This window comes from Grampus griseus (assembly GCF_964374135.1).
Source record: "Grampus griseus genome assembly, chromosome: 19".
Lineage (NCBI taxonomy): Eukaryota > Metazoa > Chordata > Mammalia > Artiodactyla > Delphinidae > Grampus > Grampus griseus.
In genome coordinates, this window is record NC_139013.1 from 31,580,863 (window position 1) to 31,604,698 (window position 23,836).

At 57.4% G+C, this 23,836-nt stretch overlaps 1 protein-coding gene across 1 annotated transcript; it reads left to right on the forward strand.

The window, feature by feature from the left end:
• The first annotated feature begins 1,263 nt into the window (after positions 1 to 1,263).
• On the forward strand, positions 1,264 to 22,965 carry KATNB1 (katanin regulatory subunit B1). Its single transcript, XM_082676651.1, has 20 exons — positions 1,264 to 1,366; positions 2,509 to 2,803; positions 7,091 to 7,221; positions 11,002 to 11,119; positions 16,477 to 16,577; positions 16,966 to 17,007; positions 17,647 to 17,730; positions 17,945 to 18,060; positions 18,515 to 18,586; positions 18,748 to 18,898; positions 19,071 to 19,261; positions 19,368 to 19,498; positions 19,918 to 19,968; positions 20,904 to 20,971; positions 21,127 to 21,246; positions 21,338 to 21,487; positions 21,679 to 21,755; positions 21,838 to 21,912; positions 22,143 to 22,259; positions 22,597 to 22,965. The coding sequence occupies exons 2-20, from the start codon at positions 2,764 to 2,766 to the stop codon at positions 22,727 to 22,729; spliced, it is 1,968 nt and encodes a 655-aa protein (XP_082532777.1). The 5' UTR covers positions 1,264 to 1,366; positions 2,509 to 2,763; the 3' UTR covers positions 22,730 to 22,965.
• Positions 22,966 to 23,836: the final 871 nt, after the last annotated feature.

Below are 23,836 nucleotides of genomic sequence, written 5' to 3' on the forward strand. Positions count from 1 at the left end.
CCAGCACCAGCCTTTTTCTCCTTCCCTTCTTTATCTATGGCCTGGGACCACCTTTACAAGGCTTATTTAATACAGCAATGCCATCCCCATTTCACAGATGGCTAATTAGTGGCTGATAAGAAGAGGCGCTGGGATCCAGTCCCTTGCAGTGTAGCGTCAAGACCCCAAGTTCTGGGGCACACACCTTGGGCTTGCCATTCCCACTCTGTGAGCTGGGCCACCCTAGCCATGGTGGTGATGGTGGTGGTGGTGGTGGTGGTGGTGGGTATGCGATGACCCTCATTTTGCAGACAAGAAACTGAAAGCTCTGAAAATACACCTTGTCCAGAGTATGTGTCTAAGTCTTAACCCCAGCTCTGACCTCATGGGCATGATATCCCTCTAAACATGGTTCCAGTGGCTCCCTCCCAAGACATTTTTGTGACCCCTGCCTCTGTTCCTCTGACTTCCGTGGGTAGCGGCCCCAATTCACGGCGGGTCACGACCCTTCCCTCAGCCCACTCCACCCACGAGTCCCAAACGAAGTCGGCCTTTCTCGGGTTCCAGGTTGGTGGTCCGCCTAAGGGTTCAGCCGACTCATCCATTCATTGAGGCCGAGGCCGTAGGGGCTTCCATCCAGGGCTCCACGACTAACTCGGACCCGGAATCAGACTCCGTTCCCCTCTACGCCTCCTGTGGAGGATTCAAGCCGGCGTCCGAGCCAGGGAGGGGCGTCAAAGTCTTCAGAGCACGGAAACGCCGCCCACAAGCAAAGGTAAGAAATAGGAATTACCGCAAAGTGCTGACTAAGGCCTCGTCCCCGCTTCGCTCAATCCAAGATGGAAGGTCCGAGGCGTCACGCTGCTCCCGAGGTCCCGTTCCCATTGGCTATCCTGGAATTGGTTTTCCAATAATGCGGACGCTGATTGGTCAACCCTGGACGGTTGCTAAAGGGATTGGTGCAGCAGCCCTTGGAGGGCGTCTCAAATTTTGAAAATGCAAACTAGGTTCGCGGAAGAGATGGAAAGGGGAGGGCAGGGAAATCTTGAGGCGGAGGCGGGATCAAGGACACGGCAGCTCGCATTGGTTCATTAGAGGCCGAGGGGCGGCTCTTGAACACTCCTTCCTCGTGATTAGTCCAATTCAGGAAAAGGGGGAGGGCACTAAGGAAAAGCGGCAGAAGCGCCTGCTTCTATTGGTCAAGCCCGGAGGGGGTTGGGGCGCTCGCGGCGGCTGATTGGTGCGAGAGGTGAGGAAGGCGAGGCTCTGAGCCGGAGGTTTTGTTGTGAGGGTCGGTTGTCAAGCAGCGGCCAATCAGGCCAGGGGATGGAGGAAAGTGGGGGTCGCGCCTGGAGCGGAGCCTCGGCCTCCAGAGCCGCAGCTGCAGGTGGAGTGGACGCGGGGCCGAGGGCGCAAGGAAGCGAGGGGAGGATGAGCCCGGGGCTGGGCTGAGCCTGCCGGGACCGGGACGGGCTGCGGCGGAGAGGGCTCTGGGCGGAGGGAGGCTGGAGCCTGTGCCCCGTAAGCTGAGAGGAGTGGGAGGATTAGGCGAGGCCGAGGGACCAGCCACAGCTTCGGGAGGGGTGGGACCGGCGCGGAGGCCGGAGGGGAAAAACCAGGGAGGCCGGAAGCAGAGCCGGGGGTCTAGCAGGAGGAGGGGTGATGAATAGGGACACAAGAAGCAAGAGAGTGAATGAATGGGGATACTGTTAGCGCAGAGGAAAGGGGGAGACAGGAGGGTCTGGCGAGGCAGGGGCCAAGTTAGGGAGCCCAGGAGACAGGATGTGCACGCATGGGGGGACACAGGCGGCAGGGAGAAGGAGGAGTGAATGGAGGACTAGAGAGTCAGAACTGGGGAACCCAGGAGAAAGGGGAGGGCGAGGATAGGGTTCGTGGGAGAGAGGCTTGGAGGAAGGGGATAGGAGGCTCCATGAGGTCGCCTTTTAGAGTTGAAGAGTCATACCGACTCACGACCAGACTGGAGGCCTAGTTCCCAGCACTGTCCTTGGGAATTGCAGGGACCCGGTGTAGTTCCCTTGATACGAACTGGACCCCCAGGGCCCTCTTTGAGGCTCTCCCCAGAGAAGACTTCAATGCCTATCTCTAGGGTGCCTCTGATGGGCCCCTAAACTTAGCCTCTGACTCCGCCCCCTTCCCATACGTCAGACAGACAGTGACTCCCAGCAATCTATCTGAACTGCAGACATGTGGTCTTCCCCGCCCCACCGCAGCTGCTGCATTTCAGGCAGCCAGCTTCCTGGAACAGAGCCTCCTCCCGTCATCCTGGCCTCTGGGAGGACCTTCTTTTTCCCTGTATTCCAAGTCACCCTGCCTGAGGTACCCCCTCTCCAGATTCTCAAACCCAGTTTGCAGCGCACCTCTTGGCTCTGGTGGCTTTGGTGGGCGTTTGTCTTTATCAAGTGGCCTTGGTCATCCAGGGAGCTGCATCTGCAGGTCTGCAAACCCAGGGACGCCCTGAGCTCCCCCTGAGTGTTTGCTAACAAGCCATCACCTCTGTTTGTGTTCCAGCCCAGTGTTGAGCTGAGATGGCTCAAGCCTGACATTCCATGACCCAGGATCCCGACAGTCACGCACGGGCTGCTGCTGTGGATGATTTAAAACCACGAGGTGGTCCGGGGCTGGGAGACGAAGCATTCCCTCTGCCTGGATGTGTGGAAACTCCCTGCCAACTTGATTGGCGGGTCTGGGGGGGGATCCACCCCCACCCCACAAGGAAAGCACTGTCTACTGTGGGTGGAACTTCAGGTGCCAGCCAGCTGAAGGATGGCCACCCCTGTGGTCACCAAGACGGCCTGGAAGTTACGTGAGTGGTTTTCTTTCTCACCCCATTTACCCTGATAGCTGTTTGTTGCTGGGTGGCCTGAACCCCCAACTGTGTCTCCAGTTCTAGGGACAGGGGGAGACTGCACGCTTTGGAGTAAAGTAGACCAAGATGCAAATCATGCCTTTGGCGTTTTGTAGCTGGGTGACATTGGCCGGGTGACTTAACCTGTCTGAGGCTTAGTTTCCTGTCTGTGCAAGGAGATAATCACGCCTCCATTCTAGAGTTGCTGTGAGATTCAAGTGAGAAAATGAGCATAATGAAGCACTTAGCAGGATTTCCAGTTAGGCTGGCAGGCGGGCTGGGGCAAGAAATCCTGAAAGATGTTCTTGGTGTTTTCAGACATCTCACAAGTCAAGCTCCCCTGTCAGATGAGGGCATCTTGGGCTGGGGGCTGGGGTGAGAGGATAGGCAGAGGGATGCTGATAGCCTCTGGAATGTACCTGAGCCCGGGCACCACCCACCCCCACCGTTACTCTATACTGACAGCTCTAAACTCTTTGGTCTTAGGACACCTTTATACTCTTAAAAATTATTGAGGACCCCAAAGAGTTTTTGTTTATGGGAGTTATATCTATCAATATTTACCATGTTAGAAATTAATACTGAGACATTTTAAAACACAAGAACGCAGAAACATGCCGTTAGTGATGATGTCCTCACATGTCATATATCTCCTGGAAAACTCCACCATATTCTTGTGAGCAAATGAGAGTATAAAAGTCAAATTCCATCTTAGTATTATGATAAAAGTAGTTTTGTTTTCTTGGACCCCCAGAAGGATCGTGAGGATCCCAGTGTTCTCCAGATCATATTTTGAGACCTGTTGCTCTACACGTTGGTGCTTCTGTGGGCTGTACCCCGCCTGTAATAACTGGTTGGCATAGATCTGGTGTGTCCAAACTGGTCACCCTCTGCTATGAGCTGTCCCTGGGCTGTTTTCAGAAGCTGGGGCAAGGCTCCTTCAATTTTTTAACTGTGAGAATCTGGGCAAAACTCTTTGCTGGGCCTCAGCGTCCTCATTTGTAAATGAGAGGTTTGGGCCATTTTCAAATTGTTCCTCAGCCCTAGGGTTCTGGGAGAATCCTGTTATGGGCTCCCAAGGAGGGTATACTTTGGACAGAGTGGCTTGGTATTTATTGGAGTTATGAATGTATACCTTCAACAGCTGTTTTTCCTGAGAAACCAGGAAAGAACCAGGCACTGGGGAGACAGTGGGGGACAGAATAGACAAGGTCCCTATGCAGTGGGGCTCAGAGCCTGGGGAGAGCAACAGGCAGGAATCAGATAATCACACTGACCCATCTCTCCTTGGAACCTAATTCCAAGCTTGAACAGTTAACAGTTGTGCTTTGAATCAGTTAACTAGGTGATGAGGGGTGGGGGTAGGGGAGTGCTGTAGGCTGCCTAAACAGCATATGCAAAGGCCCTGAGGCAGGAAGCTTGGTGCATTGGAAGGCCTCAGAAGAGGCCATGGGCTGCAGCACAGCAGTGGGGAGAATGTGGTGTCACGTAGGCTGGTGAGGACATGTGTCTACAGGACCCCAGCCCTTCTGAGGTTTTGGCTTTATCTGAAGGGCAAGGCTAAGCCCTAAAGCATTCAAGTGGGAGGTGATGTGATCAGGCATGTTGGGCATCTGCTGACAATTTCATGTGCACAGCAGTTTCCATGGGTATAAACTGTTTGAGAGCCCAAGCCCAAATGACCTCTGGCTCCTTGTGGCTCTGGAGTCTGGGGAGGATCAGAACGTGCTTGGCCAGCGTGCGGTCGTTGAAACCTAGTTCTTTGTGTCTTCTGTTTGGGGTGCAGGTGCTCAGTGCCTCTGGCCAGAATGCAGTGTTCCCCCAGCTCTGGCTGGGATGTGGGGTCCAGGTTGTGCCACCTGAACTTGGGAAACTAGCATGGGCCTGTGCCACAGGGTAGAGCAGCAGCCATCAACCTGGCCTGCTGTGAGGATTTTTATTTGTTTTTATTTGTTTGTACATTTAAGTTCAGTACCCAGGCCTGGACCATTGCTGGATGCTGTCCTTCAGGCCAGAGTGGGAAGAGTGGGAGCTCTTGGGCCAGTGCCCTATGCTGAGGCCTATGCCTGGTGCCTGAGGCGTGCCCCCCTTTCCCCACCCCACCCCCTGGTCCCTCCAGGGGCTCCAATCAGCCCCCTGCTCAGGCTGCTTGCAGGGGAGTGGTCTGAGCCCTTCTAGAAGGGCCCAACCTTGAAATCCTTCTCACCCTAAAGTCTGTGGTTCTTCAGGCTGGATGCCCTGTTTCAGGGACCATCTGATCAGGCTGGAGTGTGAAGACAAGAACCTTATCACTGTCCCTACCCACTGTCTCTTAGCACCCGGCCTAGAGCAGGTACCCAGGAAACATTTATATCATGCATTAATGGCTGTCTCTGGGGGCAGTAGTCCTGAGGTGCAGAGAGGGGTGGCAGTGTGCCCAGGAGGCCCAGTGCAGTGGGGGCCAGCCAGGACTTTGCCTGGGAAGGGTGAGAGCCGGGGTGGGCAGTCAGGCCTCTAGGTGGGTCACACACCCAGGGCAGCGCATGCGGGGAGTGTCTTCAGGGAAGGGGAGAGGACCCTAGGCTGGGGATCAAAGTGCTCAGGGGGAAGGTGGTTTGCCCTCTAGCTGGGTTGGGCTGTCAGTTTGGCCCAACAGAAGCCCTTGAACATATAAGTGTCTGTGACCAGAGCCCCAGAGCATCCAGGCACCTGTCCCTACAGTGTCCAGAGGACAGAGGCTCCTTGGCTGAGGTGCGGACCCCAGAGAGGCCCAGCTTCCTCGAATCCAGTGGTGGGGTCCCCAAGGCCCTGGCTCAGGTTTGGGCCTGCTGGGAGCTCTCGCCCTGCTGGGGCTGGCCTAGCCGGGCCTTGAGGTGGGGTGTTGTCTGTGAGGTCGAGCCTGGAGCCTGGTGCCCTGGGCAGCTCTGACAGCCCCTGTGAGCCACGCCACCTGGCAAGCATCCCTCCTGGACCCAGCTTCCCAACCTTCCTGCCATCTGACGTGGGCACCACAGAGACCCCCAGGCAGGGTGGAGGCCAGAGCAGGTGCCCAGGAGGGGCCTCTGCAGGGCAGCCGCACTGGCCTCTCCCTCAGAGTCACCCACGCCGGCCTCGCAGCTGCCTCAGGGCGTCAGCACGTTGGGGTTTTCCCTCATCTGTGTGGGGAGACCTGTTTCTTCCCTCTGCGTTCTCAGGAGGAGCTACTCAGGCCCTGGCTCGGAGGCCAGGGCTGCCTCTTGGTTCCTTGCCCATGTTTTGTTCCCTGGAGGCCCTGGCAATGTCCTCTGAGACATATGTCTGCTGCCCCCCGCAGTCCAAGCCAGGGGCCCTCGTGGCCGCCCACAGTGACCTTGCCTTCCGCTCTGTCAGGTCGGCCCTCATACCTAGACCCCTCAGTCGGCTGCGTCCTGCTCCCTCCTCACCCAACCCACCCTCCTGGGCCCCAGTGCCTGCTCTCCATGGCGTCTGGTCCTCGGCCTGCCAAGCAGCCACGAGCACTCAGCCCCTCGCAGCAGCCCACAGGCATGTCCTCACTGAACCCTCAGTAGCTCAGTGAGCCAAGCACTGTTATTATCCCCATTTACCCGACGAGGAACCCAGCACTCAGAGAGGGTGAGCAACTTGTCTAAGGCCACACAGCTTGCAATAGCAGAGCTCAGACCAGAACCCAGTCCATGATTCTGAAGCTGCGGACTGAAGCCCTGGCTGAGCTCACCTGGGGTCAGCTCGTCTGTGGTTGACCTGCACGGTTCTGAAAGTGTGTTCCCCAAAGCAGGAACACCAGGCAGCGGCTGAGACGCTTAGGTGGTTACATGGGTCAATATTTTTTATTTTAATAATTGTTTTCGTTTTTCTTTTTCTGTCATAGAAAAAATAGAATGAACATATCAAGCTTAAAATTTCATGCATATTATTACTTAAACGACACAGCTAAATAAAAATAGCAAGTCAGTTTTAAAAATTGAGCATAGTAAGTCAATAACAGTACCTGTGGCTGTACAGAAAAAGGAAAAAAATCATGAGGCCTAAGGGAAGGATGGAAATGACTGAAGTTGAGAAATAGTCATTTCTGTCTCAGGCCCAAACTCTGCCTCGTCCCACGGCTCATGGGGGTGTCTGGGCACCAAAGGGGAGCCACAGGGGGCAGAGCCCTCCCGCTGGGCTTCGGGTGCCAGGGCTGGTGGCCGAGCAGGGCAAGGCCTAGCCCTCCTCCCTGTGGCCCGTCAGGCCCCTGACTGCCTTGTCCCTCTGCTCTTTCCTGTATAGAGGAGATCGTGGCCCATGCCAGCAACGTGTCCTCACTGGTGCTGGGCAAAGCCTCGGGCCGGCTGCTGGCCACAGGCGGGGATGACTGCCGCGTCAACCTGTGGTCCATCAACAAGCCCAACTGCATCATGGTGAGGCTCGGCCGGCAGGTGGGGCTGGGGAGAGGTGGGTGGGCAGGCCAGGGTTGGGGGCTGGGAGCAGGCAGCTTTGCAGGAACCCAGCACATCAGTGCCTTCCCCAGCTGTCTGCTCAGGAAGGCCCAGGACAACCCTGATGGCTGGGACAGTGACCTGTCCTCAGGAATGGGAGTGGGGGGGAGGTCACCTGGCCATGGGACAGAACCCTGGGGAGCCTGCGTGAGAAGGCTAAAATAATCCCACGGACCCGAATTTGAGCCTCCCCTGCCCACTGGCCTATCCGCTTGCCTGTCAGTTACGCGTGCGGCTGTTTTGATTCATTCTCCACCTCATTCCACAAAAAGGATCTGAGTGCCCCTGGTTGGAGCTGATTAGAGGACTGGTTCTTTGACAGTGTTACCAAACTTAGGTCTGGCTGCTCGCAGCTTGGAAGCCAGTACTCGAGAGGCAAGTGTTGGTTGAAAGGTAAGGTTGCTTTATTCAGGAGGCCGGCAACTGGCGGGAAGGCAGACATGTATCTAATGGCCAACTCCCCCCCGTTGATCAGAGGGCAAGAACTTCTAAAGGAGAGTTTCAGGGGTATATAGGTGCTGGGAGGGTGCCATGCAGAGCAGCACGCCAGCTCTGACAGTCATCTTGAAATGGTCATGCAGTGGTCAGATCAGCAGCATCTTTAGTACCGGGGCCTGTTTGGTCCCATTTCTTTGAGGCCAGTTCGTGGAAGCAGCTTATGTCATGGCTATAGTCTGGTCGTCATGTAGTCAACTTTTTCACCTGGTGGGAGTTTCAGTATCTACAAAAAAGCTCAAAAGATATGGTTCAGATTATTATCCATAGCCCTTGAAGAGGAACTAAAGGTCCTTGACTTTGTGGAATGACTAAGCTATTATTATTTGGTCTTGTTTGACTGCTTTCCTTGCTGCTTCTGCATTTTCCTCACTTCTCTGATTAAATTTATCCTTTGACAGAAGTTTCTCTACAGACAAAAGGCAGGCAGAGGACATGCGGGGAGGTGTGTCTGTCCTAGGAAGGCCCCACAGGGTCCTGCTCCATTTCAGTGGCACTCTCTCCCTGTACACAACTATATTCAATGCCAAAAACTGTTTTCCAATACAGGAAAGTGTAAAGGAGGGAAAAAAATAACAAAAATAAATCACATATAGTTTGATTATCTAAAGACCATTACATTTGGTATTTTGGTCTGTGCCCTTCTAGGTACGCATGCATGTGTGCGCAGACTTGTGCCTGTATGTACACGTGCACACATGCAAACACGCCTACGTGTACACACACGGAAACGTATAACAGTATGTTTCCAGAACACTATCTTACTCTTCGGTAGCCTGGTTTTTTTTAAAAAATAACAACATCGTCAGCATTTTCCTGTGTCAACAAATATCCTTTTATGATGTGATTTCCAAAAGCTCCGCAGTATTTCATCGTAGGGATGAGCTTGGCCACGCCTGGTTCCCAGCGTGGAAGTCATTGCCGGTTTTATGGCTCTGCTCAGCCGCAGCGGGGAACATCCTCCTCTCCCTAAATCTTTGAGCAGATCTGCGACTTCGCATTGAATCTGTGGGTGTGGCATGTTTTAAAAAGCTTTCAAAACATATTGCCAAACTGCCCTCTGGAAATCAATTTACATTCTCACCAGCAGCACAGAAGCCCGCCCTCTCCCGCCACAACCTTGAAGCACAGGGCAGTATCAGTCTTTTGACTCTTGGCCAAGTAAAGATAAAGATAAAAAGCGGGCGGGAGGTGATATTTATTTATTTACTTATTTGGTTGCATGGGGTCTTAGCTGCAGCAGTCGGGCTTCGTAGTTGCGACTCACCGGTTCCTTCGTTGCAGCACGCAGGCTCCTTAGTTGCAGCTCCTTAGTGGTGGCATGCGGGCTCCTTAGTTGTGGCATGCATGTGGGATCTAGTTCCCCGACCAGGGATCAAACCCCGGCCCCCTGCATTGGGAGTGCGGGAGTGCAGAGTCTTATCCACTGTGCCACCAGGGAAATCCTGGGAGGTGATATTTATTAGTAGACACTTAATCAGCTCAGTGTTCTTGTGAGGTCCAGTGGACAGCTGAGATCTGACCCGAACCACGGCCAAGGTTAAGGACAGAACTGAAAGTGTTTTGCTTCACTTTGCTTTGGGGGTTCGAACGTGTTTCCCCTCTCTGAAATGCCAAAGTAACATACACCAATTGAAAAAGAATCAACAGAGGCTGACAAAAAATGGACATGAAGTGACCCCCATGCTCTCGCCCTCAGAACAGCACAGTGGACAGCATGGGGTCTGGCCTCTAGACTAAGCCGCTTACACCAGGTGCCGCTCGCAGGCCCCCAGCAGGCCTCATCCCCTCGCTCGCCACAGAGCAGGCCTCTCAGTGCCTCAGACTCACCAGGTTCTTTCTCACCTCAGGTGTATACACGTGCTACCACCTCTGCAGGCAGTCTTTGCATTTCTGTGTGGTTTTGACTGTGAGTGAACTTGTATAGCTCCCTGACCCACACATCCCTCCCTGGAGACAGCCGTGGCTCCCGATGCCCCTGTGTCCTTCCAGGATGGTTTTATACATTTGCAAGCAAATGTGTATGCCTGGTCCCCTTCCCCTTCTTAGTTTGCACAAATGCTATCGAACGACATATACTGTCCTCCACCTTTTCTCACCTAAGAGCGTCGTGGAGATTAGTCTTTCTCATATTCAGAGGGTGCCTCGTTCATCCTTGTGGCTGAATGCTATTCCATTGCATGGGTGGCCACAGCTCATCTAACCAGTTTCCTGTGGTGGGCATATATATTGTTTCCAGTCTCTTGTCAGATTCACGGCAAAGAATGACCTTGGGTCTGTGTTGTTTCACGTGTGTTGCGTGTGTGTGGGGTAAGCCCCAAGGTGGAGTGGCTGGTGTGCAGGGAATGTGCATTTCTAAATGTGGATAGATTTTTGCCTAATCACCCTCCATGTAGTTTCTACCCATTTATACTCCTGCTGGTGGTACTGGGGAGTCGGGCAAGCTGCTTGTAACTGTCTGGCCTTTGGGTCGTTCTGCTGAGGAGCAGTTTTCCCCTACTGTCCCCAGTTCCCATGGGAACATGGTCTTAGCAAACGCTGATGGCATCACCACTGTGCGTTCGGTGGCCAGTGCTGTACGGGGAGTGACAGACACCACGGATTTAAGATTCCAGCCTCCTCTCCAGAAAGCTGGAAGTTCCAGCACCTCCCGCCCCCATGCCTGGGCTCAGCCCTGCCCAGCTCTGGCCTGGTCTGAATTGGGGGGAGCCTCTGTGTCTCCCAGCAGAGTCACTCCCAGGTCCCCTGGGTTCCAGAGCCCCTGCCTGAGAACATGGCTGGGTCCTCCAGAGGGGGCCGCCCCTGGGGATCCACGCATTCCAGAGGGGCGGGGTGTGTGCCGCTGACGAGCCAGGCCTCAGTTCTGCCGTGGTTTCCCCTCCTGAGGGCTGGGCCGGGCAGAGAGTGGAGATGGGAGCACAGCCCAGGTGGGCGATGCTTTGAACTTTAGACTAAAAGGTCAGCTGCCCCCCTCCAAGGGGCCCAGGGCCACTTCTGCAGGTGATGTTCATGTCAGGAGCACAGGGGTGATGGGTGGAGCATGACTGGGGTCTGGCCCACTTTTAGCCCTGGGAGCCGAGAGGCCTGGGGGTGGCTCGGTCTAGCACAGCATCCCTGCTTGACATGCCTCCCAGGGACCCAGATTTTAGGGCCACAGCTGGGGGTCTGTTCATGCAGAGTGCTGAAGCTGCCACCCTCTCTTCACAGAGCCTGACGGGTCACACGTCCCCAGTGGAGAGCGTACGTCTCAACACCCCTGAGGAGCTCATTGTGGCCGGTTCCCAGTCGGGCTCCATCCGCGTCTGGGACCTGGAAGCTGCCAAAAGTAGGTGTCCGCACTTGCCTTCCCCCCACACACACCTGCAGTCGTGCTTGTCCTCAGCTTTGCTGTCCAGCCGCTTCCTCCAGGAAGCCTGTCCTGACTAGGTTTGGTGCTTTTCTCCTGGGGGCACTGACCAGACAGTGTGGCGACTCCCCACCCCTGTTGACCTGGCAGCAGTGACGTGCGTTGCTTTCTGAGTGCTGCCCCTGAGGGGGCGTTCTGTAAATGTCGGAATGATGGACAGATGTGTGCATGGGTGGGTGGGTGTCTGTGGATTCAGAACCTGGAATGACATCAAGTGCCACCAGGGACCGCGCAGGACTCGTAAATGAGTGAAGGGGCTGTGTGCGGAGAACCGGGGTGTGTGCCCCGCTCCCGGGGGTCCTCACTCAGCTCCAGCTAACTGTTGCCTGCAGGAATGGGGCCTGGGTGGCCAGACTTTCTGTTTCCTTGTGCTTTGTTTGTTTTAATTTAGTTTTCATCTTTATAGAAGTTATGCATAGTCTAAAAAGGCAAATGCTGGTAGTTCACAAATGGTCACAATGGAAGGAGGAAGCCTTGCCTCACTCCAGGGGCCTCAGCCTTCTGTCCTTGCACCTGGTGAGTGCTAATCGCCTCCGCTTTTCCAAGCAATGTGGATATACTGCAGTTTCTTTTCTTTTTAAAAACACTTCATACATTAGCTGTGCCATCCTCCTACAGAAAAGGAGAATTGAGCTCTCAGTGCTACCCCAGCTCTGTCACTCACAACATTTCCCCCCCATCCTCCCTGAATCACCTTTTAAATACTCAGTGTTTATATTATCAGGACCTATAGATATTATTCAGAGCTGCTTGCATTTCTTTTCTTTTGATAATTTTGTTTCCCTGGAATTAATAGTTGTTCTATCTTTTTTTCATCTGCATGTTTTCTGTGTCTTTGTTACTAATCCAGCCCCAACTTATCTGCCAGAAGAGTAAGCCTCCTCCTTGAGTTTACCCCCAAACCCATCCCATCATTGAGGTGTCTCTTCCCAGAGCCTCTGTCCCCAGGTCCTAGTGGCCTGGGAGCTCCCAGGCCTGCAGCCCAGCTGCCATCCTGGGGCCCTTGTCTCCTCCCCGGGGAACTCTCTCCGACTCTGCCACACCAGATCCCACGTTGTCACTTTTCTTGGTTCCCCCACTCTTTTAGGTGCGGCACATTCTTTCATAGCTTACTGTGAAAGGGTACACTGCAAGCACAGTTTTAGAGGCTGAAAATGACTTTATTCTTTTCTTTTTTATAAATTTATTTATTTTATTTTTGGCTGCGTTGGATCTTCCTTGCTGCGTGTGGGCTTTCTCTAGTTGCGGCGAGCAAGGGCTACTCTTCGTTGCAGTGCGCAGGCTTCTCCTTGCGGTGGCTTCTCTTGTTGCAGAGCACAGGCTCTAGGCACGTGGACTTCAGTGGCTGTAGTGCATGGGCTTCAGTAGTTGTGGCATGTGGGCTCAGTAGTTGTGGCTCACGGGCTCTAGAGCGCAGGCTTAGTAGTTGTGACGCACGGGCTTAGTTGCTCCGTGGCATGTGGGATCTTCCCGGACCAGGGCTCAAACCCATGTCCCCTGCACTGGCAGATGAATTCTTAACCACTGACTTAAGACTTAACCACTGGACTTAACCCACCAGGGAAGTCCCTGAAAATTACTTTATTCTAAAACCACCCCCCTTTTATTTCTAAGAGTTGGCGTATAGAATTCTAGGTTGGGAATACTTTTCCCTCCGAATTGTGAAGGTGCAGCTCCGTTGCCTTTTAGGTTCCAGGGTTGCTGTGGGGAGGTCAGTGCTGTCTCGTCCCAGATCCCTCTCATGGGACCTGCTTCTTTCCTCCTTCTGCCTCTCTCTCTTCACAGGTTTATAGGATCTTCGTCCCAGTGTCCTCAGGTTTCATAGACAAGGCCTTGGTGGGCCTATTCTCATCCCTATGCTGGATCCTCACTGGGATCTTTTGGTCTATAAACTCATGCCCTCAGTTCTGGGCCAACTGGGGAGTCCTGCCTTCCCTGGAAGGGGGGCTGCCTCTCAGCCTTGCTGGCTGTTGCCACACAGCAGTCTGGGCACAGTGTTGCCAGCTGTACAGATTTTTCAAGTGAAGCTGGGAATCTGGACATTTATGTGGAATCCACCCATTTCTGAAGGTTGACAGCTAATTCAACATATTTTTCAAGGGCTTCCCTGGTGGCACAGTGGTTAAGAATCCGCCTGCCAGTGCAGCGGACACAAGTTCGAGCCCTGGTCCGGGAAGATCCCACATGCCGCAGAGCAACTAAGCCCGTGCACCACAACTACTGAGCCTGCGCTCTAGAGCCTGCGAGCCACAACTACTGAACCCGTGTGCCACAACTACTGAAGCCCGTGCGCCACAACTACTGAAGCCTGCACACTAGAGCCCGTGCTCCGCAACAAGAGAAGCCACCGCAAGGAGAAGCTCACACACCGCAACAGAGCAGCCCCCGCTCGCCACAACTAGAGAAAGCCCGCATGCAGCAGCAAAGACCCAACACAGCCAAAAATAGATAACTTAATAAGTCAATTAATTTAAAAAAAAACCATATTTTTCAGAACACTCTGCAGGCTGACACTCAGAGGTCCAAGTAAAACCTGTTTGCTCCCTGCTTTTTGCCAACCTCTAGTCTGGACCTTCCAGCATGCCAGGCGGGAGGCCATCCCCTACCTGAAGGACAGGAGAGGAAAGGGTGACATGGATTTTGCCAAGTCTGCCTCTTCCAGAAGAGATGCCCCCCTTGCCTGGCTGAGACTTGAAGGTCATTCCAGGCCTCTACTCTGGTGCTTGCTCTACCTCTGCTGCAGGACGGCGGCCACTGGCCATGCATGCCTGGTGGCTGGGTTCATTCTGCTCTTGTATAGGTGATCCTCAAGAAATGACCTCAACCTGAGCCTCTTGGGTGGTGCTGGCCCACCCAGTGACAGGCTGTTTAAGAAAGACAGAACCCCGGGACTTCCCTGCTGGTCCAGTGGTTAAGAATCCGCCTTCCAATGCAGGGGACATGGAATCAATCTCTGGTTGGTCGGGTAACTAAGCCTGCGCGCCGCAACTTCTGAGCCTGCGCACTCTGGAGCCCACATGCCACAGCTAGAGAGCCTGCCTGCGGCAACTAAGACCTGATGCAGCCATAAATAAATAGACAGACAGAGCCCCAGGCCCTCTGAGATAATAAACAGGGGCTGAGTGCTTAGCATCTCAGCATGCGGTCCCACTGCCTGGCCACACACAGGACCCACAGTGCGGGGGCATCGCTGGACAAGGGGCCAGGGAGGAGCAAGCCTGGGCTGGCTGGGCTCCAGCTGAGAAAGCAGAAAGGCTCGGGCAGAAGGCAGTTCATTTCCTGGGAAGCCTCTGCCTGGACCCAGATCCCAGTGGAGGGCACCAGCCATTCACCATTCACTGAGGAGCAAAGGAAAAAGAGAAGCCAAGGGCCGTGATTTCTCAGCCATGACTTTCACGCATAAGGGAATGTGAGGAATTTCTTGAGGTGGGCAAAGAATGGAAACTGAAGACCTCTGGAATTCCTGAGCCCTGGACTCCCAGAGCTGGCTGCTCTACAACGAGCTTGTTACACAGCCCAGACCCCACTCCCGGAGAGCCTGACTCAGTAGTGGGATGGGCCCAGACTCTGGCTTTCTTAAGCTTCTAGGTGGTTCTGATGCAAAGCCAGGTTGGCACTGTCTCCTTATATGACAGATGGACAAACTGAGGCTCAGGGAGGGCCCTGAACTTGATAAAGCCTCTGTGGCTGGGGGTGGCGGAATCTGGGACTCAAATCCTGGTGTCAAGACTCCCATCCCAGTGTTGTCCGCCCTGCCATTTGCGGGGGGTTCAGCGATGGAAGAGAAACTTGCCCGTAGCATCCTCGGCAGGAAGAGCTAAGACCTCAGGCCCACCTCCACCCCCAACCCACCACAGTGTGAATGGAAATGATACAGAGGCAAACTGGCACCCCACATGCAGGAAGGGGTTCTTAAAGGGCTGCCTTACTGTCACATCAGTTGCCCATCACTGGAGGGTTCAGCTACTCGGCTGGAAGGGTTTAGAGATTCCCATGTGGGGCAGACAGACCCCGGAGACCCCTCCACTCTGCAGCTCCTGGATCCTGCAACGAAATCCGGTCTCAGGAGGCCTGCCGAGAGCCCTCCTGGGACAGAAGACCAAGGGCAGAAATCACGCCGGAAGAATGTGTTCCTGCCTGCTTTCCACAGAGCAGCCAGAGGGCGAGGGTGGCTCAGCTCAGGATCCACAGGAAGGCATATGCTTCATGAACGTGAACCTGCCACATCCTCTCAGGGCGGGCCAGGATTTTGGAAGCCTGGCTTGTGGGATGCAAAGCAGGTGGGCTGGCGGGGGTGGTGTGGACTGGGGCAGGAGCCAGACGAGTCTCCTCCCTCCAGGACCTGGACTGGGCAGCATGTGCCTGAAGTCCCCTTGGCCAGCCAGGCAATGCTGAGCCCCCGAGACAACTACAGAGAGTGAGGAGGGCAGCTGCTCACGTTTTGGTGCGGTTGCATCTTGTCCTTAAAGCATTACATCTGCGGTCTGCTTGAACACCTCCTCCAACAGACAGCTCACCACCTCACAAGCCAGCCTGTTTCACCTTGGCGCAAACCTAAGGATGGCTGGACTGCCACACCCCTTGGCACCAGCACTCCTGGGGTGGACGGTTTCATTCAAACAGCGGAGTTATAAGTCTTATAAAAAGCAAGACACATGACGCCAGAGAGAAGAGGCAAACTTGAGTGGTACCGGAGAACACGCTGAGACAGAAACGCAAGGTTTGCCTGCAGCCTCCCTCATCTGCCACCCACTAACATCCTGTTCAACGACCACCGCCTCCAAAAAGCCCCCCTGGATTTCTCTTTTCAACCTAGCAGCTTCTCCCCCAGCTTGGACCTCTCCTGCATCTCTCTCCTTGCACTGTCTCGGGTGTGGTGGGATGCCTGGCAGACCATAAGCTCCACGTCCACATCCACAGGGCCTGAACCAAGTACAGTAGTTACCTGGCTCTGCTGACTCTGGGGCTTCACTCTCATGAGAGCATGCTGGGACAAGCCCAGAGGTGCAAGCTGCGGGGAGCTTGCAGGGAGTTTTCTGAGGGCTCGGGTAATGGCAGAAGTGGCTGGCATCTCTTGAGAGGAAAATAGGAAAGTTAGTTGTTAGGGTGGTAGGACTCTGGTTGATTTTTCTCCTTGTTTTGAAAGTCTGTGATACTGTTGTGTTTTTCTGTGCAGTCAGTATGAAAGCACACACACAAACGAACACAACAGCCCTCGCTCCACCAGCCATCCTGTTTGCCTCTCACGCCATTGTCTCTGCTCTCTTCCTTGTTAGTCCTTCGCACACTTATGGGACACAAAGCCAACATCTGCAGCCTGGATTTCCACCCGTATGGCGAGTTTGTGGCCTCGGGTTCCCAGGACACGAACATCAAGGTGAGCCACCACTCTGCACCCTGGCTCTCTCACTGGGCCAAGCAGTGGGACTGGGACGGTGTGTCCCGTCTCGGGTGGGGGGGTGGGCTTCGGCTCTTCGGGGGGCATCTTCCCCCTGTGTGGCAGCATCCGTGCCCTCCCAGGGCAGCGATGTGGAAGCGTTTGCCAGACATTTCTGCTCGGGATGCCCAGCTTTAGTGAGTTGTTTCCAGACCCCTGTCACTTGGAGGTGTAATGACCTGGAGGTGCCCAGAGCCCCTCTCTGCTCATGGCCACATGTTGCCCTCCGACCAGGCTCCAGGACTTAGCTTGGCTAGGCCTCCCCAGCCCAGCCCACCTTGGTTGTGACCTGTCCTGACCCTGCCCCCCTCTGCTCCTCTGCTCACAGCTCTGGGACATCAGGAGGAAAGGCTGTGTGTTCCGATACAGGGTAAGCAAGGCACCCTCTGTCCGTCATTCCACAAGCACCTTGCAGGCGCGGAGCATGGGGTGGTGTCCAGACCCTGGCAGGGGCTGGAGGGGACTGTTGTCCAACCTGGGTGAGAACGTGAGAAACAAGAGTCCAGATGAGAAACATGCATCTGGAGCAGAGCAGGAGTGCAGTGGGTGGTCTACCTGGACCCCCGGCTTTCCGTGACTCCCCGCAGAGCTGTGTTTACCGAACTGTGCTCCACGGTTTGCAGGCCGCTAACAGGAGTCATTAAGTGAAGGGGGTTCCTGTTCATATGAGTTTGGAAGGACTGGGTTTAATAATTATTTTTGGGGGGTTTCTAGACCCTTTGACATTAAGAGGAGGCATTTAACTCTCCAAAAAGAGACACAAGACACATTGCTTCCCAAACTGTCAGGCCACACAGTGTTATTTCCTGGAGCGTCCTGCAGGACTGGGGGTCCGTGACCGCATGTGGAGAAGTGTCCCTCTGTGATATCTCCCACATGTGGCTGTCAGTCCCCTCCTTGCCTGCTCCCAGGAAGCACTGCTTATGGAGGGCAGGGAGGAGTGGGTGGTGCGGAGAGAAGTCCGCTGGGCCCAGGCCCCTCGGGTGCTCATGCTCTGTCCTCCCCTCAGGGGCACAGCCAGGCCGTGCGGTGTCTCCGGTTCAGCCCCGACGGGAAGTGGCTGGCATCGGCCGCAGATGACCACACGGTGAAGGTAGCTCCCGGCCTGACCCGGGCCCAGGGCTGGGGACTGGGGTCTGCTGATCACACTCAGGTTGGGTCCTCACCTCCCTCCTGATCAGGCTCGCACATCCCGAGCCTGTCCAGAGTGGGAGGTGGTTCATGGATAAAGAGCTCGGGCTGGATTGGAGGGCGAGCGGGCAGCTGAGGGCCAGGCTGGCACTGACCTCCACCCTGACCTGCCCCAGCTCTGGGATCTGACTGCTGGCAAGATGATGTCCGAGTTCCCCGGCCACACAGGGCCTGTCAACGTGGTGGAGTTTCACCCCAACGAGTACCTCCTGGCTTCTGGCAGCTCTGACAGGTGAGGAGGAGCAGGGCTCGTCGCCCGTGACTGCTGTCCCTCACGTCCCTGTCCTCTGGCATATGTCTGTCCCCAGTCTGGTTTTGTGTCCCAGGGTGTCATATGATCCCAGGTAGGCTGAATTAACTGTCAGCCAAGCTGGGATGGGACCCGGGTCACATCTCTCTCCCAACCCTGGCCCCAGTGTCCTGGGACTTCATGGTATGTCTGGATCCGGCCCCAGTGTCCTGGGACTTGATTGTGTGTCTGGGTCCAAGGCCCATATTCACCTCCCAGGTGCCGAGTCCCCTCCCGCTGCCTGTGCAGGGCCAGCCTATGGCCCCAGGCATTGCTCTGAATGGCCGTGACCTGGGGCGGCAGGTGTCTGGAGAGAAGTGGGCTCCCCCGGCCACTGGCCTGTGTGGAGGCCAACACGTGGCACTGGCTTCCCAGCACAGCCTGACTTCCTTTGCAGGACCATCCGTTTCTGGGATCTGGAGAAATTCCAGGTGGTGAGCTGTATCGAAGGGGAGCCAGGGCCTGTCAGGTAGGTGGGCGGCTGGGCAGTGGGCCAGGGCCCTCCTCCCGGGCAGTGGGGTGTGGCTGCAGGTGGACCTTTCCCATCTCCGCTTCCGCTCCCTCCCGTCCTGGGCTCCCCGCAGCCTCTCCGGTGTCTCCTGACCCACGGCCCACTCTCGCCTGGCCCAGGAGCGTCCTCTTCAACCCCGATGGCTGCTGCCTGTATAGTGGCTGCCAGGACTCACTGCGCGTCTACGGCTGGGAGCCCGAGCGCTGCTTTGACGTGGTCCTCGTCAACTGGGGCAAGGTGGCCGACCTGGCCATCTGCAATGACCAGCTGGTGAGAGAGCCACCGCCCACCGTGCACCCTTCTGCTGGGCCGCTCGCCTGCCTCCGCCTCAGGCCCCCAACTCCCACCCAGCCCCGGGGGGTCCTGCCCACCCCCCACCCCATCCCCCCGTCCCCCAGCACCACCGCGAAGGGTCCCGCCCCAGCTCTGCCGCTTCCCGCAGATAGGCGTGGCCTTCTCCCAGAGCAGCGTCTCCTCTTACGTGGTGGACCTGACGCGGGTCACCAGGACGGGCACGGTAGCCCCGGACCCCATGCAGGACAGCCAGCCCCCGGCACAGCAGCCGCCACACCCCAGCGCCCCGCTTCGGCGCATCTACGAGCGGCCCGGCGCCACCGGCAGCGAGCCTCAGAGGTGGGGTGCTCGGGGCCCCGGAGGGCGCTGGGGGGCACAGGAGGCAGGCCCGCAGCCCCTGCCTCACCGGGGCCCCCACCTCCTTTCTGCCCGGCCTGCTCCCCAGGGTGAAGCAGAACTCAGAGAGCGAGCGCCGCAGCCCCAGCAGCGAGGATGACCGGGATGAGCGGGAGTCTCGGGCGGAGATCCAGAACGCCGAGGACTACAACGAGATCTTCCAGCCCAAGAACAGCATCAGTGAGGCCTGGGCCCTCCCCTCCAAGCCCCAGCGTTCCCCTCTGTGAAAGGGAGGCAGATGGTCCTTTCTGGGGATGGCGTCCATGTTGCTGCACTCCCTTAGCTTAATTCCTAACCCATGTCTGGGCCCAGGCTCTGTTCCCTGGTCCTCTAGGCCCCAGCAGAGGCCCAGCAGCCGCTCAGTGCTCGGCCTGCCCCAAGCAAAGGAAGGCCCAGTGGGGCAAGGGGCCGGGAAGGGGCAAGCCTGAGGGTTCAGGGCCCGGGAACGGGTCAGTCTGCAGCTGTGCGCGCGCCTGGGAACCACCTTGCATCTGCCGCATCCTGACGGGCCCAGGGTCCCCGGCTGGCCGGGCCCTGAGGGCTCAGACAGCAGCCCTGGGCTGACCCACATGAGTCCCCAACCCCCTCTACCTCCACAGGTCGGACGCCACCCCGAAGAAGTGAGCCCTTCCCAGCACCCCCGGAGGATGGTGAGTCGGGGGGCAGAGCCTGGCCTCCCAGGGTCCCCAGCTCCCTAGTCCTTCCCTTCCACAGCACAGTTTCCAGCCTCTCTCCCACTGGATCTTTTCCCTCCACTCGCCCCCAAAGCACCTGCTGTGTGCCAGGCCCTGTGCCAGGCCCTGGTGATTGAGTGTGAAAAGGCAGGTAGGTGCCCCCGTCAGGAGCCCACACCCAGCGAGGAAGGCGAACGGTAGGCAGCCACATGGTAGGAAGGAGCCGGGAGTGGTGAGAGGCTCTGGGGCCCGTGTAGATGGGGGGCCGTGAGGCTCTGAGGAGGCGGCACATCAGGCAGGCCTGGGGGCCAGGTGAGGAGACAAGGAGGGAAGAGCCTCAGGTGGGAGGGAGCCGAGAGGACAGCGGGGGCTTGGGGTCCGGGAGCAGGAGGCCAGGCCCTGCAGGCCCTGGGTTGGGGGCTTGGGCTTTTGCTGCTGGAGGGTTTAAGAAGGGAGAAAACCTGCTCTGCTCACTTACGATTGGAGAAGGTGGCAGGGCGGGGCACCCTCATCCTCCAGCCCCTCCCTCCCTCCCCTGCTTTCTCCTCAAGGGGCCATCTTCTCGTGCCCCTCGGGCTGGGTTCCTGAAGGGCCTCTCTCTCTCCCGCACTCCCACTCACCATCCACTATCCACTCACCGCCCCCCTCCCAAAAACACTCCTTTCCTAGTGAGGCGACAGGAGCACCCCTCCCTGGAGCTCCCTGGGTCCTGTCCACACACAGTGCTTGGCGCCTGCTTTCTACCAGCCCTGTGGCTGAGTGGGTGGTAAGGGAGGGGACAGGCCCATCTCCGGCCCCCAGGCCTCCCGTTAGAGGTGCCGCCCACAGCCCCAGCCCAAGCCCTGCCTTCTGCCCGCCCGTCCCTTCTCCTGGCCTGACCTGACCCACTGATCTTTTCCTTCTGCCTCCAGACGTGGCCACAGCCAAGGAGGCAGCAAAGCCCAGCCCAGCCATGGACGTGCAGTTCCCGGTGCCAAAAGTATGTCCAGGTGGAGCGGGCAGGGTGTGGGGCTCAGAGAGGGGCTGGAGTCCCGAATCGGCGCTGGGGCGGCCCTTGCTGGGGAGGGGGGCTGCGAGGGAGGGAGGGAGAAGAGGCCTTGGGCTGGCCACCTGCTGAGCCCCAGACCCCTCCAGCTCGAGGTCCTGTCCCGGCCCCCAGTCGTCACTTCCACCCCTGCACCCAAGGCCGAGTCTGCCATCATCCCTGCCACCCGGAACGAGCCCATCGGACTGAAGGCCTCTGACTTCCTGCCTGTGAGTGGGGGGCCCAGGCTGAGGGCGGGTGGAGGCCCGTGGGGTGAGGGCAGAACTTGGCTGCCAGCATCAGGGCACCCGTCCCATGCAGGCCGTGAAGATCCCCCAGCAGGCGGAGCTGGTCGACGAGGATGCCATGTCACAGATCCGCAAAGGCCATGACACCATGTGTGTCGTGCTCACCAGCCGCCACAAGAACCTGGACACCGTGCGGGCCGTGTGGACCACGGGTGACATCAAGGCAAGTGCCACTTCTGCCCGGGTTTGGGGTTGAGAAGAGGGCCGCCCAAGGGGCACAGGGGGAGCTAGGCGGCCCCTGTCACCACGCCGAGCAGTCTTATGAACAGCCCGCAGTAAATCCCATCATCACGCCACACCCAGGCAGGGCCACTCAGTCCCCGGTCCCCTCTGACGGGTGCTCTGTTTGCACAGACGTCGGTGGACTCGGCCGTGGCCATCAATGACCTGTCCGTGGTCGTGGACCTCCTTAACATTGTCAACCAGAAAGCGTAAGTGGCTGTGGCGGGGGTGGGGTGGGGTAAGTGGGCAGGGCCGGGCACTGAGGGCACGTGTTCCTGGCCCTCTCCCCAGCTCCCTGTGGAAGCTGGACCTATGCACCACCGTCCTGCCACAGATCGAGAAGCTTCTGCAGAGCAAGTATGAGAGGTACGGGTGGGGAAGCCGCACCTGCCTCCCAGCAGGGAGGGACCATGGGAAAGACCCCCAGGGCCGGTGCCCTTGTGAGGTGGCCGTGCAGCATTGCTGGGCCCTCCAAATTTGAGAGGATAGAGTGAAAACGAGCCCATGCTGCCTCTGATCCTGTTTCTGCCCCCTTTGTCTCTGTGTACCTTGCTCTCTGTCTATTTGTGACTCCATCTATCCCTCTGCCTCTGAAGCTATGTCCAGACGGGCTGCACCTCTCTGAAGCTGATCCTGCAGCGGTTTCTGCCCCTGATCACAGACATGCTGGCGGCCCCGCCCACCGTGGGTGTGGACATCAGCCGGGAGGAGAGGTGAGGAGCCAGCGGTGTGTGTGGCAGGGTTGCCACATCAAGCGAGAGCACAGGCCTGGGGGCCCAGCCTGCTTGTTGGTGGCCCTCCTGAAACAGCTTATAGAGGTCATTGTGCCTGAGACGGTGGCTCAGGGCACGGGGTAGGGTTGCCAGAGCCTTGGTTCCCCCATGGCCTGGCTCTGCCCTGGCCCAGCCTCAGTGGGTCCCGCACTCTGGGCCTCAGCCTTCCTCCGGGAGGAGGGCCGGAGCGATTCGTACAGGAAAGGCTCCGGGATCGGGTGGGGGTAACGGTGACCGTGCCGGCCAGCCACCTTAAGCGTGGCCCCTCTGCCCGCAGGCTGCACAAGTGCCGGGTCTGCTACAAGCAGCTCAGGAGCATCAGTGGCCTCGTCAAGAGCAAGTCGGGCTTGAGCGGCCGCCACGGCAGTGCCTTCCGCGAGCTGCACCTGCTCATGGCCAGTTTGGACTGAGGAGCCCAGAGGGTGGTGGCACCCTCAGGCCTGGCCTCGGCCCCCCACTCCTGTTCCCTGTGCGCCCACCGGCCCATGAGCCTCTGCCCGGCCCCCACTGCTGCCTGCGGTCATCCTAGAGGCGGTGGCGCTGGCCCATTGGCCACCTCCGCAGCCCTAAACTCTGACAACTTCTCTCCAGCAACAGCTGCCCAGCTTTGTCCGACTCCTGCTTCCTGGGGCAGCGAACCGAGCCCTGGGGCTGCTGCTGTAATTTATAAAGTGAATTTTATTAAATTTGTAACTATTCCCTGCTTTCCTTGCTGGGAGGTGCAGCCTCTGGCCACAAGGCTCTCGGGGCCCCATATTGCCTGCCTGGCTCTTCAGAGATGAGACCACGCCTTCTCCAAGACCCAGAGGCGGTGCACCAGGCAGCGTGGCCAGCAGGGGGCAGCAGAGCGATGGGCCGGCGGGAAGGGGTAAGTTCAGACTTGTTCTGGGGAGAAGAGGGACCCAGCAACTCCCCCTTTCACGGCTAGGAGAAACAGGTGAGGAGTGGGCTCATCAGCTCATCCCCTGTCTCAGCCACACTCCCACTGTCCCGTGGTTGCCTCCAGGGCCAGCAGGTGTACACTGCAGGGGGCCAGGACCCCAGCCTTGCAGGCATGGCCACCGCTAGGCTGACCCAGGGCCCACCACCCTCCCCCATCCCTCCAGGAGGCCTCCAGGGATAGGACCAGAAGGGCAGCTGCCCCGTCCTCCAAACAGCTTTCACTCCCTGCAGGAGCCCCCAGTGCTGGCTGGCCGGAACAGCTCCCCTGACCCAGTGGTCGTCCCTTATGCTCCTGAGGCAGGTTCCACCCCAGTTTGGTGGGAGGGCCTCACTGAGCCCTGCCCATGTTTTCCCAGGTTGGGACCGGGTGCAGGCCAGCACAACCCCCGTGGTGGCGCTGCCCTGGTGGGTGGGGTGCTGTCAGCAGAGGGAGGAGGGGTGCAGCACTTACCTGTGGCCAGTTCACTTAAGGGGGCAAGGCCAGGGCAGGCGGTGGAGTGGGGCCCACTCCGGTGGGTTTTTGGCAAGCCTGTGGAGAGCTTGAGTTTCCCATCTATAAGATGGAGGTGACAGCA